General features: G+C 45.5%; 2 protein-coding genes across 3 annotated transcripts in view; one reads left to right on the top strand and one right to left on the bottom strand.

The window, feature by feature from the left end:
- The window catches only part of SGPL1 (sphingosine-1-phosphate lyase 1), a 32,701-nt gene extending 27,846 nt beyond the window's left edge, over positions 1-4,855 (top strand). The window contains exons 11-14 of the mRNA XM_083740710.1: positions 554-792; positions 1,703-1,849; positions 2,542-2,662; positions 2,786-4,855. Coding sequence (XP_083596836.1) covers positions 554-792; positions 1,703-1,849; positions 2,542-2,662; positions 2,786-2,929 — 651 coding nt within the window. The 3' untranslated portion in view covers positions 2,930-4,855. The remainder of the gene's footprint in view (positions 1-553; positions 793-1,702; positions 1,850-2,541; positions 2,663-2,785) is intronic.
- A 1,369-nt stretch (positions 4,856-6,224) lies between these two features.
- PCBD1 (pterin-4 alpha-carbinolamine dehydratase 1) lies at positions 6,225-17,125 on the bottom strand. Of its 2 annotated transcripts, none has more exons than XM_083740812.1 (4): positions 16,852-17,125; positions 8,663-8,794; positions 8,087-8,167; positions 6,225-6,895 (listed from the first exon to the last, which is right to left on the bottom strand). In XM_083740812.1, exons 1-4 carry the CDS (start codon positions 16,852-16,854, stop codon positions 6,797-6,799), a joined length of 315 nt encoding a protein of 104 aa, XP_083596938.1. In that variant the 5' UTR covers positions 16,855-17,125; the 3' UTR covers positions 6,225-6,796. The 2 variants fall into 2 exon arrangements, with proteins under 2 accessions (XP_083596938.1, XP_083596937.1); XM_083740811.1 differs by lacking the exon at positions 16,852-17,125 and adding an exon at positions 15,730-15,861.
- Between the last annotated feature and the right edge of the window lie 1,095 nt (positions 17,126-18,220).

Here is an 18,220-nt window from a genome sequence, read left to right as displayed (position 1 = left end):
GGTATATAAGCATGATGGCAGGTGTGTACACAGCAGGAGAATTTACCTTTGCAAGAAAGGAGTGGGCTTTAATAGAAGACTAAATGCAATAATTAATACATTAATCTTCAGAATGTTTGGAACTGGGTTCAGATGTGATCCTCTTGTCTTTTTAGCAAGTTGACACCTGTCCCCTTGTTATACCCCATCTTTGAACGAGAGACTCCTAAATAGCTTGCAGTCTTCCCATAGGCATCTGGTTGGCCATGGTGAGAGCGAGATCCTGGTGCCGGTGGGTCTTTGGCCTCATCTGGCAGAGCTCTTACCTGCCCATAGACTTTCAGCAGCTGGAATGCTTTATAAGAAAAAAGAAAACCCACACTTAACATTTTAAAAATCACTGAAGCCAGTGTGGAATCATTAAGCTGCTGGTTTTACCCTGCAATTCCCTGCAGAAGAGGTTTGAACATGTCTGTGGAATTCAGTCTCCATCAGATTCTTGTGTGTGGGGATTTGTATTAAATGCTTGCTTTTTATTGTTTTGCAACTTGGACTCCCATCTTGTCCTCTGCAGTACGGCTATGCGCCAAAGGGCTCCTCCGTGATCCTGTACAGCAGCGAGAGATATCGGCAGTATCAGTTCTTCATTGCCCCTGACTGGCCAGGAGGCATCTACGCCTCCCCTACCATGTCTGGTTCCAGGCCAGGTGGCCTCATCGCAGCTTGCTGGGCGACCATGATGCACATAGGAGAAGATGGATATGTGGAATACACCAGGAAGATAATTGCAGCTGCACGCTTCCTCGAAGCAGAGTATGTGCGGGGTTTAAAGGGGACAAAGCCAGATGCTTCAATTAGAGATTTTGAGAGATGGTCGGGGCCACCCATCTGCCATTCGTGACATCATAATGTTGTTGAAATTTGTCCACCTGCCAAATTTGGCCCATGAGGTTGATCCTGATAATGACATGGCCCATGAAGCTAAAGGAGCCCTCCATCCTTGGGATAGCAGGTGGTGGCAGCTTCTTGAAGACGAGAGGCACACAGACTTACTCTATGAAAACTTAAGAAAACGTTAAGATGGCATGCTAGACAGGGGATGGGGAAGCTATGGCCTTCCAGATGTTGTTGAACTACAACTCCCATTATCCCTGACCATGAGCCACAGGTTCCCCACCACTGAGACAAACCATTGTTTAGTGTGATATGCACACTAGGCCTATGCAAGCCTAAAGCTCACATGCTGCCCTCTCCTGCTCCAGCCAGCATGGCTGCAAGGAGTTTGGAAATGTTTGCTTACATTTTCCTGTAACAGTGGCGTATTCGTCAACCTTTCGTTTGTGTGAAATGAGCCAACTTGAAACCGTGGTTAAGTGACAGTGGGAAAACTTCCGAATTGCTCCTTGCAGCTGTTCTGGAGGGGAAGAAGGGTGACACTGATAAGTAACTGCTTTCTGTGCTCTTTTAGGGGAAAATGGAGGGATTCCCTGAATTTAGAGGGAGGGAAGCCAGCCTTTGACGATAATAAAAATCTGAACAATATTATCAGAATTAAATGTAATTAGGGTGTATGAATCATTCCCCCAGTATCAAAAGGCAATAGGAATATTTTGATTTTGTTCTGTGAAGCGCCCTGAGACCTCTGGGTATAGGGCGGTATATAAATTCAATAAATAATAATAGTGTAAACTGTGTAAACTTTTTGAACTTGCATCTTTTTAAGGCTGCGGAAAATTGACAACATCTTCATCTTTGGAAATCCCGAGGTGTCTGCACTTGCTTTGGGGTCGGACACATTTGACATATATCGGTTGTCAAACATGTTAATAACAAGAGGATGGAATCTGAACATTCTGCAGTTTCCTCCAAGGTGAGCTCATTGTGATCCTGGGTTCTGTGGGCTGAGTGCTTTGGTGATCACCTGGGAGGTAGGAGAACGAGCAACAGTCAAGGAGCTGTTTTGGCGCCCCCCCCCCCACCTCTGAGGAAAATCTATTTACTGCAATAGCGACATTAGAAATTACTACATTTTACATGAGCCAAGTACTCAAGGCATCTGGAGTGAGAGGGCATGGCAAGGGCGGGCAAAGGAATTCACATGCCGTTGCGCCACGATGCGACGAGGACGGGAAGCTTCTCCGGCATTTGATCTCGCAAAGACGCTTTCTTTTTTAACTATTTTTTTTAAAACCAAAAAAGTGTTGGCACAGATGGCTTCTGCATTTCAATAGCAGAGCAAAAAAGGTATTGACTCGTTGGGTGTTCTGTGACTTCACAATGCTCTGAATAAATAGCTTGGTTTCTCAAGAGGAACAGGAAGCACAGAGAAGCAGCGCTTGCTGTTGCATTCATGTAAATTTACAGCCAGCTCCAGTCTGTGTTCGAAACCCAAAGCAGCTGCTGTATTCCACACAGGTGAGCATCGTGTATGGATGAAAGATGCTCTTCGGATCTACCAGCAGTTTTCTAGAACTAAAAGAAAGGCTATATACAAATGCCTGCGAAACAGAACAGCACTATTGGGAACAAAGCTAATTTTTTTCTTTTTCTCTCCTTCCCTAGTATTCATTTTTGCTTAACCCAACTGCACACAAAGCCTGGGGTGGTTGAACAGCTGCTGAACGACATCAAAGAATGTGTCCATGATATCATGAAGTTCCCCAAGGGCAAGACCACTGGCCTGGTAAGATGACTCTCAAATTCAAAGGGGATGCTTTGGGTTGAATTTCAGCAGGAGTGTCTTGCGTTTGCAAAAAAGAAGCTTGGACGCATTTACTGACTTTTCTTTTTGTTTTGACTTTTATAGGGTGCTATCTATGGCATGGCCCAAGCCATCCCCGACAGGAATATGATTTCAGAGATTGCTGGTTCTTACTTGGACTGCCTGTACAGCACAGAAATGTCTCCTTCGTCTGAAGCACATGTGAATGGGTCTCCAGGCCACCACTGATTCTGTGTGCCTTGTCCGCTGATGGATGGTATTCTAAAGAATGCCAGGGGAAGGGAATGTTGGTCTTCCTGCAGATCATATGGCAGCTTGATCTCTGTTCTTGTCCCATCTCTCTTTCTGATAGGCATCGGCTCTGTTCACCATTTTGTTTATGTGAGTTTTCAGAGTCAAGTGGTTTCCCTCCCCACTTTCTTTCTAATACTAACTCCTTGTGTTTCTTCACACTTGCTCACTGCTGCTACTACTAGTCTTCAACAGAACAGCTATATTTATGGCCACTTAGACTCCATTCTACTCCCCTCGTTCTCAGGTGTTCAAAATCTATACATTCCTTTCCTTCCTCCTGGTTGGCTTGCTTGCTTGTTTGTGCTGAATGATGAGACATGGGAAAAGAACTGAAAGTGTTGGAAGAGGAGAAAGGAGAAACTCATTTGTTTGTTTTTTCCAAATCACCAGGTGTGGGATTTGCTCTGAAAGGGAGATATGAGGTACTTCGTTTCCCCCATGGTACAATCTTGCTGCTTTCCTTTCTCTCTGGATTTTTTTACAGTGCCGCCCACAGCCCTATTAAGTCGTGGCATATCTGTGGAACAGCTTCAAGGGCAACACACTTATTCAGTTATCTGAATGTTTTGCTCCAGCTTAAAATAAGGCACTCTCAGCAGTGTTAGAAAGCGATTTTGCGATTCCTAGGTGCCAGAATTGGATTTTGAGAAGTCCAGAGCTCTGCTCTCCTTCCTGTAACTGGATGTGAGCTTTTATAAAAGTGGAGAGCACTAACATCAACTTTTTGTTTTGTTTTAAATGTAATCTTACAATAGCGGACTCCGTTTGGCTTTGTTCGTGCTGCGTTGACTGTAAGGCACACTCCTAAAAAGAGCACTCACAGGTTTGCCTTAATGTTGATAGCATTCCCCCTGGGAAGCCCAGGAAGGGAGCTGAATACCGTCAGTCAACAGGTGATCAACTCTTTTGTGGTACTACACTGAAAGCAACCTCAGTGGTGAATCAGCCTCAGGTATAATGAAAACATTCCTCTCCCCGTTCCTATTTAAAGGTAGAACAGGACTTCACAACTGTGTTTTGGGCTACCTGCTGACTAGGAGGAGTGGTCTTAACTTGTATTCTGATTGTATAAAGTTTGCTTTTAGAAAACAGCTATAATTCCTGCACAAAGCTGAGAAAAGCAGGGCACCAGTAGCTTCTTCCAAGGCTTGAAGTGAGGCTGAAAGCAGAGTTTTCAGTTGGGACTTGAGCCATTTTGATACAGCACTAAGTACTTCACTGGGTCAATCTCATGAAATATTTCATTACCTCCTACTTGGTAGGAGTGCTTCCTTTGAAGGAAGCACAAATGTGAATTTACAGAATTGTAGATTTGTGAAGCACATTGTTTTCCACCATTATGACAGAATCCTTTTTGTGGCTTGATTTGTTCCGCGGGACATCTTCCCTTTTGACTATTGGGAATATTGGCTTAGCCCTCCATAGCCATCTTTCTGAATTAGTTTTAAATCTAGCCAGTCCCACCAGAATGTTTTGCATACAATTTGGACTTGTGCAGAGCTCATGATAACTTACTACTGTGTGCTGTTCACCAAGTTGACAGTTCTGCATTGTTTAAGAAAGGGAAACGTTTGACCATCACATCCTTGTGCATAATTCACCCAGAAATGTGTTTCAAGTAGTTCTGATTATGTTTTAGAGTGGAATGAAACTCTTGTCAGTTTCTGCAAGAAATGAGTTGGGTTTTGCAGTCCAATCAGGAAGTCGAACATGTGTTTGCATACCACTTTTTAAAAAAATTATCCTGTAGGATACTGTCTCGGTACTATTTTATTTTGAACGCATAATCCATGTTTACTTTATCATGCATCATGTATACAATTCCAGGTTTAAAATAAAAAAATTCTAGGGCAGAAAAAATAGTTGTTTTTTTCATATTGTTGGGATGACTTTTCCATTTAGCAGATAAGATTTTTAAATGTAGAGCTGCATTCACCAGTAAACTTTTTTCAAATTAAGAGAGTAAGTACTCACCTATTGGGGCCTTTCCTTCCAAAGTATTGTACAGCCTTCCACAAATTATCAAGTATTATTACAAATGCAGGTCTGCTGCCAAATTTGTTTTTAACTTGGTTTTACAAAAGTGTAAAATGTAAAATGTAAGAGTACATTCCATTTTCCTTTTCAGGTACAGTGGTACCTCGGGTTACATGTTTCAGGTTACAGATGCTTCAGGTTACAGACTCCGCTAACCCAGAAATATTACCTCAGGTTAAGAACTTTGCTTCAGGATGAGAACAGAAATCGCGCAGCGGTGGCGCGGCAGCAGTGGGAGGCCCCATTAGCTAAAGTGGTGCTTCAGGTTAAGAACGGACCTCCGGAACGAATTAAGTAGTTAACCCGAGGTACCACTGTATAGTGGTATCTTGGTTCTCAAACTTAATCCATTCAGGCAGTCCATTCGACTCCTGAAACCGTTCAGCAACCAAGGCGTGGCTTTCAATAGGCTGCAGAAGCTTCCTGCACCCAATCGGAAGCTGCAGAGGACGTTCAGCTTCCGAAAAATGTTTGCAAACCGAAGCATTTCTGGGTTTGAGAGTCAATTTGTTCGACAACTAAGCCCTTTGGGAACCAAGGTATGATCCTATGGTCCCAGGGGCCAGAGCATAGACTGGATCTGTCCTTCTGACATCATAGCTTGGACCTCTGCAAGGGATTTCTCTCCCTTCTGACATGGTACAACTAGAAATGGGACATCCTCGGAAATGGTTTGGATCCGAAAGTCATCCGAGTTCCCTACCCCACCCACCTCAAACGTGAGAGACATTTTATAACATTTATATGCCACTTTTCTTCCAAGGATCTTGAGGTGGTGTTCATTGTTCCTCCTCCCCCTTTCATCCTCACAACCACCCTGGGAGGTATGTTAGGCTAAGAGATGGTGACTGGCCCAAGGACACTCACTGAGCATCATGGCCAAGTAGAGATTTGAACCCTGCTCTCCCAGGTCGACACTCTAACCATTTAATTATGCTCAGTGAAGTAACTGTAAAGCTGAAAAGAGGACATGGCAATGGAGGACAGTCCTGTGCCCTTCCTCCACCCAATAGGATGCTGGATAAGGTGGCAGGCTTGCCTTAAAATCCCCCACATGCACACATCCCTTGCTTTTCTAAAAAAGCATGCAATCATTTATCGTGCACTGGTAGAGAAAATGCCTGGTTTGAGTTCAGTCTGCTCATTGGTGTTCTAGAATATGCCCTTCAGCAGAAAGAAGGTAAGACTCGGGTAACGGGACAGATGTTAGGTTTATTGTAAACTGCTTAAGTCACAAGCCAGGTTGACTGTAACTGTATCACAGGCAGGGCTGGGCGATACCTGGTTTTATCACCAGCTAAAAACATTGCAATAGACCGATATATCACGATGTCTGAAATAAAGGATGGAGCTATGTAGAGGCACTGGCTGGCTTCACAGTTGTCCCCACAATGTCATTTTTGCATAGCACAAACATACACCATGATTCACGATATATCGGCAGGTCAAAAATTATGAAACGGATATCACGATATGGACTTCAAACCAGTTTTGGACGGTATCTCGCCTACCCCAAAGGTAGCTTTTTACTGTGCTGGTATAATACTGCTTGAACAGACTACGGAGTAGCAACACTGAATTCTAAGAGGCAAAATAATGCAATGGCATGGATTTTTAAAATGACAGGGTACCATCATGCACTGGGCTAATACTAAGGCTTTGTCAGCAACTGGATAAAAACAATTATTTGCATCAACATCTCACACTTCTCCCTTGGCATTGCCTTGGTCAACCGAAGACTGTAGATGGCAAGGGTGGCCGATTCTAAGCCAGTGTGTTTGCCACTTGCTCAATGAAGCTGGCCAAGTTGATATCCCGCTCCGATAAGCCTCCACACTCATGGGTGCTCAAGGTTATGTGAACCTACAAATACAAAAAAAATTAAAAAATGTCATCATGCTGAGTGGGAAAACAGGAAGCACACGTTCGCAAGCACCCTAGAGCAGTAGGGCACATTTTAAAAGTTCAGTACCGCTGTACGAAGTATCTCTTTTGGCCCCAGAAAGTAAACCAGCACAACTTAAGGCTTAATCCAGAACTTTCGATGTTGGTGACACGCTTTTTAGACGTGCATCATTTCACAGCACGGTATAATTCAGTTTTGCATCATTTCGTGACACAGTAGTTCAGTTTTTACTAGCGAACTAACCCCTTTCCGGCCCCGGGAGGAGCGTGGAGAGCATTGGCGCAACACACCTACACACTGCAGCCCACACAGTGTTTGGAAAGCTCTGGCTTCATCTATGCCACATACATTAGAAGGATCCACTTTGGATCTAGGGGAATTCTAAAGAGCTCTGTTGCTTCCTAACTGCTGGCGAAACACTGATTTTAAAGTGTAAAAAAGAAATACTGATGCCCTGGCCAAGGGACACGATCCTCCCTTTATGCAGCCTAAGAGGAAGGCTATGAATTACAGTACGCTATAGGCATATATAGCAAAGCCCTAGTGGTTGCTTCCCCTTCTTTTGCATTGGAAAAGGAAGAGTTGTTTACGCAGGCAGAGGACTGTGGTTCAGTAGTAGAGAATCTGACTTGTTTGCAGCATACGTCCTCGGCATTTGCAGCTGGGGTTGAGAAGACTCCATGCCTGATACCTAGACAGCTGCTGCCAGTCAAGGGTAGACTATACTGAGCTAAGTTGCACCCATCTTCTGGCTCTGTCTAAGGCAGCTTCCTGGTTTTCTAACTGCCCCCTGTCAAGCCCCTGCAGCATACCATACCTTTGAAAGGAAGATAGGGGTAAAATGTAGCTGGTAGGTGACATTTTGGAGGGAGGGTTAACACCCCTCCCCTTCTAGTCTCCTCAATGGTACATGCTTAAGGAGGGAGGAAAACACAATGGGAATTGAGGAGATGGAAAGCACAGTTTGGTTATCTTGATCTTAAGCCAGTAGCATTTCATCACATGCAGCTCAATCCTACTCATGCCTACTCAAAAAGTTAGCCTCGTTGAGCTCAGCGGGGCTTACTCCCAGGTGAAGGGTGTATATTATAAGATTGCATCCGCAGACCGCTTTGTCTAAGCTTGGACAGCCAACTGTTCTCTCTTACCTTGTTGTAGACATTGAACCATTCAGGGTGGTGGTCCAGTTTTTCTGCCTGCAGAGCAACTCTGGTCATAAATCCAAAGGCCTGCTCACGAGATGCAAAGAGTGAGTTAGGAAAACACACACATGGAAGTTCGCACATGATGAACTTCATAAATATCAACCAATACTCATTTCTCTCTGCACAAACTTGTCATTGACTCTTACAGAGTTTAAAAGAATGGACAGTCATTGACACCACAGTACTGTACACAATGTAATAGTTTGGTAGAGAAGGGGAGGCTTAAACTGCATTTAAGTTAAGCTATTGCCCTGAGGGGTGGGGACGCGGGTGGCGCTGTGGGTTAAACCACAGAGCCTAGGATTTGCCGATCAGAAGGTTGGCGGTTTGAATCCCCGCGACGGGGTGAGCTCCCGTTGTTCGGTCCCTGCTCCTGCCCTCCTAGCAGTTCGAAAGCACATCAAAGTGCAAGTAGATAAATAGGTACCACTCCGGTGGAAAGGTAAACCTGCTTGAGCTTCCCTGGAATAAAATGCAGACAAAAGAACTATGATGCGGGGATATTATTATTCTTTGTACCCGATTGAAGTCTTTGAAGTGGAACTCCTTGTAAATGGCATCTCTACCCTCCACCTCATTCCATCCAACAGCTCTGAGATTGGGCAGCAGCTGTTCTCTCTCTTCGCCGCTTAGTCTGTGGGCTTTTCCTGCCTAGGAAAGACAGTGAGAGAGAGAGAAAGTGGAACTGTCACAAGAGCTTTAAGATCACCTTCAGAACTTCATAATATAAGCTTCATTTGGAATGCACACTCTCAACTGGGGTGGAGAGCAGGACAATCTGTCTTGGAAGAAGAGATAAAATAGTGTGCACATCAGCGAATGACAAAGCAAAACACCTGAACTCTCCATTTCGAGAAAGTAATTCGGACTGAAAGCTCAGAGGGTGGTTTGTTCCATGCATGCGAGTAGACTTTGACTTGCAGCTGAGCAACCAAAGAACGTCCGTCGGAGCAGGTCAGGTGTGGGAAGGGATTTGTCCACGAGCCTTTTGATAGGGTAAGGCAGGCATGGCCAAACTCAGCCCTCCAGATGTTTTGGGACTACAATTCCCATCATTCCTGACAGCTGGTCCTGTTAGCTAGGGATGATGGGAGTTGTAGTCCTAAAACATCTGGAGGGTTAAGTGTGGCCATGCCTGGGGTAAGGTGTTCATACTTTGCTTGTTTCAGAGTTATTCTGGATCAACTGAACCATCTGGGTGAGAACCTCTAACAAGATGTTTGCCCCACTTTTAACTACCACTCACAACATTTGGGTCTTGCTACATTTTTTTTCTTTGTGGGAAACCTCACAAAAAAATTGTAATATGCCATTAGGAACAGCCCAGTGTATATGTTACCTACAGTAGACATGAGGAATGGAGCTCTCCAGGTGTTGTTGGATAAAGCTCCCATCACCCCTGGCCAATGGCCATGTTCTCTAGAATTATAGGAGTTGAAGTCCAGGTGTTCGAACCCATCCTTTGGCCAACAGGCTAAATTGCAAGCCCTTCTGTATCCCCTACTCACTGGGCTCTATCTTGGGAGCAGTTAACCAGGTACACTAGGCTATACACCTAGGGCTTATGAACGAGAGAACCACCAATTTGAAGATACAACAGTACACACTGCTTGGCAACTTTACCTGGAATCTAGAGAAAAGAGCAACACTAGCAACAGAATCCTGCTTTTAGACATTTTCACTGTCAACAAGTTGCTATCAATTTGGTTTTTTGCATCATGAAGTTGGTGTCTGTGATTAGATGCTCTCCTAAACTGCACCACAACGCATGCCTCCAATGTCACATCATGTGTGCTGTTGGGGTGCAGTGCATTTTCTGTCTTTGGGAAAGCTTTTCTTAAAGCATGTGGCTATTATTCTCTGGGAAATAGGAAGTACCCATGTTTATATGAAGAGAGAAGAAGAGGAGTTTGGACTTGATATCCCGCTAATTTATCACTACCCTGAGGAGTCTCAAAGCGGTTAACAATCTCCTTTCCCTTCCTCCCCCACAACAAACACTTTGTGAGGTGAGTGAGGCTGAGAGACTTCAGAGAAGTGTGACTGGCCCAAGGTCTCCCAGCAGCTGCATGTGGAGGAGCGGGGAATCGAACCCGGTTCACCAGATTACGAGCCCACCGCTCTTAACCACTACACCACACTGGCTCCCAGTGAAGGGGGGGCAGGGAGAGAGAGAAACACTGCTTCATATTAACCAGCTTGTTTGCGGTTAATGGTTAAAAGCTATTGCATTACTTTGTTCTGCTGTTTAAACTCGCCTGGATATTGGGAGGGACAGAGAGCGGCAGATCAGGAACAGCCAGTACTGTTGTCCATAGGACAGTAACTTATTGGAAGTAGGCTCTCTAATGCAATGAACCCCTCCCCAGTCTGCAGCAGATTTTGTTTGAACCAGAATTTGGATAATAAATCGAACCACTTTGGGTAATATTTTGTATAACTGCTATTACCGCTGGGGTGGAGGGAAGGTGGAGAAAACCCACACCATTATTATGCAAGAACAAGCTTCCCAATCCATGGTGATCCAAGGATAGGCTGGCTTATGTAAGGCAGTGTCGTCAGCAGGAGGCACAACCAGCCTTTTCCAAGCCATGGCCTTGCAAGGTCTTTGATAAGGTCATGAGACTGAGTGTCCCAACACAGCCCACTGCCTACTAATTGTATCATACTTGCTGCTTGCCAGCTATTCCCATCCTGTGCTAATTGCTGATGGGACTGTAGATCCACAAGGCACCTACTCAAAAGTAATCTCCATTTTTTTAATTTTATTTTTTTTTACAGAAGAGAAGGAACACTAACTAGGGAACCCCCCCATTCATCTTTATTGGGTTTTTTTTACAACAGAAATGCTTTCTTAACATGGAATCACAATGTAAAATTTCAGTTTTCTTGTTGATAAACATGTAATTCTAAATCATAATAAAGAAAAACAAAGATATATTCTTATTCCTTTGATTCATTGATATTCTAATTACCTCTCACTTCCCTGCCCCTCTTACTTGGGTCTTTTAAAGTTCTTGGTTGAGTGCATATCATGATAAAGCTAGGTTGTTGGTAACAAACTTTTATTACTATTTAATGTTTCCCATTACAAGAGTTAATCTAAACCAGTCAAAAATTTTAGTGCTCCGCAGTGGTCTATCAGGTATTATTTAAATATATTCCAATCTTTACTTTTTTGTTGTTGTTTTGCTTGATCCCTTATCTGCCCTGTCAGTTTGTCCATCTCAGTATATTCCATCAGTTTAATCAGCCAATCTTTTTTTATGGTATGGTTTCACTTTTCCAATTCTGTGCAATCAAAACACTTGCCGCTGTGGTGGCATACATGAATAGTTTCTTTAAGTCTCTTGGAATCTCCCTCCTGATAATCCCTAAAAGAAATGCCTCAGGTTTTTTGGGAAATGAAATTTTGAACATCTTTCTCAACTCATTGTAAATTAAATCCCAAAATTCCCTCATCTTTTACAGTTCCACCAAACGTCCTGCCTCCTGTTGACGGCACTGCCTTACATAAGCCAAACATTGATCCCACCACCTCCCTGCATTTCCAACACCGGTCTGAATTATTTTTTGTACATTATTGCTAATTTACTCTGTTTTATGTACCAACGGTAGAAGATCTTCATATAGTTTCCCTTAATAGTATAACATGCTGTGAACCTAACCTCTTCCCTCCACAGTTTTTGCCAATCTGAGAGTTGTATATTATGACCTAGATCTCTTGCCCACTTTACCATCATGGATCATACCTCCTCATCTTTAACTGACCATTCTAATAAAATTGTAAACATTTTGGAACATTTAACAAGGCTGTAGAAGCCTTGTCAACCTGTTTCCTTATGTAAAGCCTCTTCTGTGTCCAGGCTCACTACGGTGGTACCTCGGGTTACATACGCTTCAGGTTACAGACGCTTCAGGTTACAGACTCCGCTAAGCCAGAAATAGTACCTCGCGTTAAGAACTTTGCTTCAGGATGAGAAGAGAAATCGTACTCCGGTGGCGCGGTAGCAGCAGGATGCCCCATTAGCTAAAGTGGTGCTTTAGGTTAAGAACAGTTGCAGGTTAAGAACAGACCTCTGGTACGAATTAAGTGCTTAACCTGAGGTACCACTGTATTTGCCATCTGTCCACTTTTTTGTCCCCCCCCCCATGCATCGATGGGCTCTGTTCTAGAACAGGGGCTAGGAGAGCACCAAAGGGGGGGGGGGCTGGAGCCTAGGACAGGCAGAGCCAACACATTCTAGCTTGGACCACATCCTCATCTCTGCAGAGTTCTCGAACAGCAAGATGGAGGCTGAGGAAGCTGGCAGGCAATTTCATCCCTGAAAGTAAGAAGGCAGTTAAGGGGGAATGGGGCTGGCAGTGCCCCACTTTCCCTAAAGGACCAGTCTCCTTGAGCTGACAGCACTATGCTGGTGGGTTGTGCTTTTCCACAACTAAAACACAGCAAAGGATTTGTTTTTGCCAAGCACCCAAGGCTGAATGCGCACAAGTTAAACTTGCGTAAGTTGTGGGCTTACTGTACATTGTTTTATAACACAACCACAACTTTGCATCACCATGCAATACTTAAGATAAGTTACTGAATATCAAATATTTGCGTAATTAGCCTGCCTTTCCCGTTAGGGCAATTTGTTTGGACTAGACGCCACGGTGGTTTCTTAAAAGGACAACAAAGAAGCTTTTGTGGATAGCTCAGTTGGTTAGAGTGTGGTTCTGATGACGCCAAGGTCACAGGTTTGATCCCCATATTGGGCAGCTGCATATTCCTGAATTGCAGGGGGTTGGTCCAGATGAACCTGAGAGTCCCTTCCAACTTTGCAATTCTATGAAAACAGTATTCATATTAGATCAGGGAAGCATCACTAAGGCGATGTCTGGTAGGTTCCTGCTTTGACCATCTTACAAACCAGCTGAAGATGTGGATTGTTTAAGACTCTCGTCATATATAAACACACACACATACATACATGTATATGAGGTTCTTGAGGCTTCTGTCGTGTATGAGCTAACTCACACTGCTAGTGTGTAGAGCAGGCTTCCTCAAACTCAGCCCTCCAGATGTTTTTGGCCTACAACTCCCATGATCCCTAGCTAGCAGGACCAGTGGTTAGGGATGATGGGAACTGTAGTCTCAAAACATCTGGAGGGCCTAATTTGAGGAAGAGAAACCTTCACAAGACTGGAATCCCCCAAAGGGTGGGACCTTTCCTTTGAACCTCCAGATGTTGTTTTATTCCCCTTAGATCCCACCAAGATGACCAATGGTCAGGTATGGCTGGAGATGCACTTCAACAACCATTAGAGAGCCACCCTAATGTAATACAGCAAGCTCACGGAGGGCTAAGAACAGCCTCCCCCCAACCTGGCACCCTCCAGATGTTTTGGACTACCAACTCCTGCCAGCCCAACCAGTCAGGTATGATGGGAGTTTCCAGTCCAACAGTATCTGGAGGGTCGCAGGACCCTCACCCCTACACCCTGCAGGGAATATTCAGGGAGTCACTCAAAGGGGTTTCTTCCCATTTTCATCTCAGCCAATTGTTTTGCTGAAGTGCAGCTGCACTGAGTAAACACTGCTCAGTGCAATAAAGCTCCAGCCTTTGCCCTTTGAGTGAGATCAGTAGATAAGCTGGCACAAGGTATCTTAGCAACAATAAAGGAGAAGGGACAGGAGGAAGGGAGACTGTCGGAGCCCACTGCTTTTTGCTCTTCCAATAACCGCCTGCTAGAAGGGAGGAGGCAACTGACCAGAGAAAAGGAAAACAGGGGTTCACCTCTATCATGTGAATGGATGTTTCAAGAGCTCGCATTCAGTTTTAAGATGGATGTCGGTGCTGTCAAGGCAGAACACACTGGTGCGGTTCTTCCACTTTATCCTTAAAGTGGCTAGTTCTCTAGCAATTAATGGAAGGTTAAAAACAAATTCAGATAAGGCAACTGCAAAAAGCAGACTCTCCACTCCTGAAAGGGATAAGTCTCTGGGAGTGGGATTGTGCCACAACTCTTGCAAATCCCGGGCCATGACAAAAAAGCAAGATAAGGTAGTGATGACTAAGCAAGGATAAATCAATTCTTTTCAGTCCTATGTGGAAAAAAACAACACTTCTTTCCATGGGGGGAAAAGAGGGATTGAACCACCCTTTTATAGGTTAAACAAATCAACACTTTAATTATGCAACCTTGCCATACTATGCAAGAATCTGATTTTAAAGTGACACTCCTTGATTTCATCTATTCAGTTTGAAGACGACGTTCTCTTCCTGGCACAAAGCAATAAACATCTACCTGACATTCAGAAGACATCTGAAGGCAGCCCTGTTCAGGGAGGTTTTTAATATGTGACATTTTAGTGTATCTTTTATCTTTGTTGGAAGCCGCCCAGAGTGGCTGGGGAGACCCAGCCAGATGGGCGGGGTACAAATAAATAAATATTATTATTATTATTATTATTATTATTATTATTATTATTATTATTATTGACAGGCTTTGCCCCACTTTCAGATGCTGCCCAGAAATGGAGAGAGATTACATCCATCAAGGATGCATATAGAAGTCTCATAGACAAGCCTAGAGAAGGCCTCACCTGCTAAGGCAGGGATGGAGAACCTGCAGCATCTTGTTGGGCCCCATCTCCCATCATCCTTGATCACTGGCCATGTTGACTGGGGCTGATGGCAGCTGGAGTTCAGCAAATTCCCCATCCCTGTGCAGAGTCTGTGCCGCTGTTAAAAATGGCAGGCATCCAGTATGAAGACATTCAGAAGACACAAATGATGGGTGGAGAACAGTGTCCTTCAACCTTAAGTCTGCAGATGCTGGTGGGACGCCTCTTTCCATTATCCCTAGCCAGTTTGGCCAACAGTTAGGAACGGAGAGAGCAGCCGAGGTCCAGAATATCTGGACAGCACACATTTGTGGTAAGTCAGAACAAGGTATCCACTAGCAATCCCATTGCTGCTTGTAATTAGGTCCTAAAGTAAACACTTTCCAATTCATTTGACAATTGTCTATTTATAAAGGTCACAAAGGGTTGGATCCAAACTGCACGAGTTGCATTTAGGTCCCACTGCTGTCAGTAGAGCTTAAGTTAGTCATGTCTAACTCAAGCCCCGTTGATAGCAGTGGGACCTCAACACAACTGGTGCCAACCTATGTTTTACTGTAGTTTGCAGGCTTATGAGTAAACTTGTTACTAGGATTCTTCATCCCTGGTGTTGACAGCCACTAGCTTTAACAATTTCCTTACCCATTGAGTATCATGCCTCTTGTCAGCTTGCTCCCCCTATCTAATGCTTCTGACCATGAGTCCTAAGCTGTGGGTGTGTATGTTTAATGCCTCACAGATCTGATGTGCTTTGCCCCCTTTTCTCTTCAACATAGGAAACAAAAAACGTTTTCCACATGCTTTCCACAAACCATTAAAGTCCACATGCTTCTCATTACAGCAGACTGCCGAAAGCATTTAAGGGGGAACGTCACACCAACAAATGCAATTTTCTAACTTCCTGGGCCCAGTTATAAACAACAGATGCATGAAAAGCTAATTCAGGCATACAACAGAAGTTACTTTGTCTACTTACTTGGAACTTAAAAAGGTATAGCAACTCCCTTTCAGGCTTCAGCTGGGGATGGCAAAAGTTGCAAAATGTATTACCCAAAAGGCAACAACATCCTCCACTCCCCCAAAACTCACACATGAAACATTGACTGTGTATGCACCATCCATTTAAAGCACACGACCCCCCCAAGAATCCTGGGAACTGTAGTTTAAAGATACAGGGAATTGAAGCTCTATAAGGGGCAAACAACAGTTCCCAGAGTCCTTTTTTGGGAGGGTGTGTGTGCTTTAAACCAGATGTTCCCAAGCTTGGGTACCTACATATTTTTTTTACTACAACTCCCATAATCTCAACTAGCTAGCAAGACCAGTGGTCAGGGTTGATGGGAGTTAGAGTCCCACAACATCTGGGGACCCAAAGCTGGGAAAGGCTGATTTCAGTGCCTCTTTCATCTGTCTGCTTCAGTCCCTTCCAAAAACAGGAGCAGCAATCTCAAGGCTGAAGGCTCTTAAAGCAACATTTACACCTAGCCAGGGACAAAATTAGGCGTTATTTCACCCGTGCATTTGTGCGCGCACATACACACATGCTGGGAACCTCAATGGCGCCCCTCTGGAGGCTTCACGGGGGGGGGGGGAACCTAGCTAGCCCCTCCTCACCCCCTAGCTAAAAACAGAAAATGCCAGACGCTCTCTCCTTCCCTCCCCCCACTGTCCACCCCCTTGCTCTGCTGGGTTCAAAGGTGCCACGGTTCTTACAGGACGCCAACCCACCGTATTTTATGACTGTCCGTGTGCCTAACAAGAGTACAACTGTCGTAGCCGTAGAAATACTACAGCTTTCAGAGAGATCCGTTGAAATGCAAAAGAGAGTGGCACCTTAAAGACATTGGGATTCTCCCCATCTTCGAGTCTTGAGCCTAAGCACAGACACGAAAAACCCTTCCTCCCGCCCCACCCCTCCTTTAAAGAAGGGCAGGGCGTTTAACTTGGCTTATGCATTAACTCGTCCACCTATTTCACCTGAGCGGCTCCATCTCCCTCAGTGCCTCCGCCGCTTTTGCACCGGGAGGGATCTCTTAAGCTAGCTTTGCAAGCCACCGTGCAAAGAACCTGCAACAAGAAATCACCTTCTCTAACTTACCATGCTTGCAGCCGGTTAACTAGCAGCCGGGTTGTGCAAGCAACAGGAAGGCGGGCAGGCGGGCGGGCGCTCATAGCACCGCCCGGGCGCTTCGCAGACGTCCTGCTCTCGGCCTGGCGTTGGCGGAAAAGGGCGGGGCCTCTGTCCGCAGGCTGCTCACTAGGAGCGGGAGTAGCTTTTTCAATGATTAACCAGTGACGTATCAGCGGAGGTGGAATCTCGAGGCACACAAGGTTCCGAAGCGGCCCTTTGATCCTGAATGGAACAAGGGTTCGCGCGAGGGGGCGGGGCAGGCCAGATTAAGGGTGAGCGAAGTGGGGGAGGGAATACAGTAGCAGCCTGCTGCCCGGTGCGAGGGACGCTCTGAAGCAGAGCGCCCCTCGGGCGGGGCAGACATCTGCAGCTTGGGGAGCCCTGCCGGACTTCCCCACAGGGCTCTCCAAGCTGCGGATAGCAGCCTGCTGCCCCGCACGAGGGGCGCTCTTAAGCAGAGCGCCCCTCGCGCGCGGCAGACATTCACAGCTTGGGGAGCCCTGCCGGACTTCCCCACAGGGCTCTCCAAGCTGCGGGTAGCAGCCTGCTGCCCCGCACGAGGGGCGCTCTTAAGCAGAGCGCCCCTCGCGCGCGGCAGACATTCACAGCTTGGGGAGCCCTGCGGGGAACTCTTCTGAAGGCTGGAGGCGGGAGAAGGGCTTTTCTTCCCACCGCCAGCCTTCAGAACAGCCTTCTGAATGTTGGCGGTGGGGAGGAAAAACCCTCCTCCCACCGCAAGCTGTGCGCCTTCTCCTTTGTTCCCGACCTCCTCCCACCGCAAGCCTTCAGGACAGGTCCGGGAACAGAGGGGAAGGCGGCAGCTTCTCCTCTCTTCCCGGGGCTTGCCGTGGGAGGAGGGTTCCCCGCTGTCCCGGATATTTCCCTATGGGCTTTCGTCTTGCGAAGCAAGCCCATAGGGAAATTCGTCTTGCGAAGCCGCTAAAAAATCGGAAAACCCTTTTGTCTTGTGGGTTTTTCGTTTAGCGAGGCATTCGTCTTGCGGGGCACCGCTGTATACAGAATTTATCATGTGAAAGGCTGGGCTGGATGAATCCCAAACCGGAATTAAGATCGCCAGAAGAAATATCAGCAACCTCAGATATGCAGATGACACAACCTTGATGGCAGAAAGTGAGGAGGAATTAAAGAACCTTTTAATGAGGGTGAAAGAGGAGAGTGCAAAATATGGTCTGAAGCTCAACATCAAAAAAATGAAGATCATGGCCACTGGTCTGATCACCTCCTGGCAAATAGAAGGGGAAGAAATGGAGGCAGTGAAAGATTTTACTTTCTTGGGCTCCATGATCACTGCAGATGGTGACAGCAGTCGCGAAAT

This window comes from Podarcis gaigeae (genome assembly GCF_964106915.1).
Source record: "Podarcis gaigeae genome assembly, chromosome: 5".
Taxonomy (NCBI): domain Eukaryota; kingdom Metazoa; phylum Chordata; class Lepidosauria; order Squamata; family Lacertidae; genus Podarcis; species Podarcis gaigeae.
The sequence above is the reverse complement of the archived record's forward strand: the minus strand, read 5'-3'. Positions and strand labels throughout refer to the sequence as shown.

Coding starts and splice junctions, on each gene's coding strand:
- PCBD1 (XM_083740811.1), bottom strand. CDS start 15,846: ATGTGTGAGTTTTGGGGGAGTGGAGGATGTTGTTGCCTTTTGGGTAAT. Junction 8,795..15,729: donor TATACCTTTTTAAGTTCCAA/GTAAGTAGACAA, acceptor TGTCTTTCCTAG/GCAGGAAAAGCCCACAGACT. Junction 8,168..8,662: donor ACTTCAAAGACTTCAATCGG/GTACAAAGAATA, acceptor TCTCGTGAGCAG/GCCTTTGGATTTATGACCAG.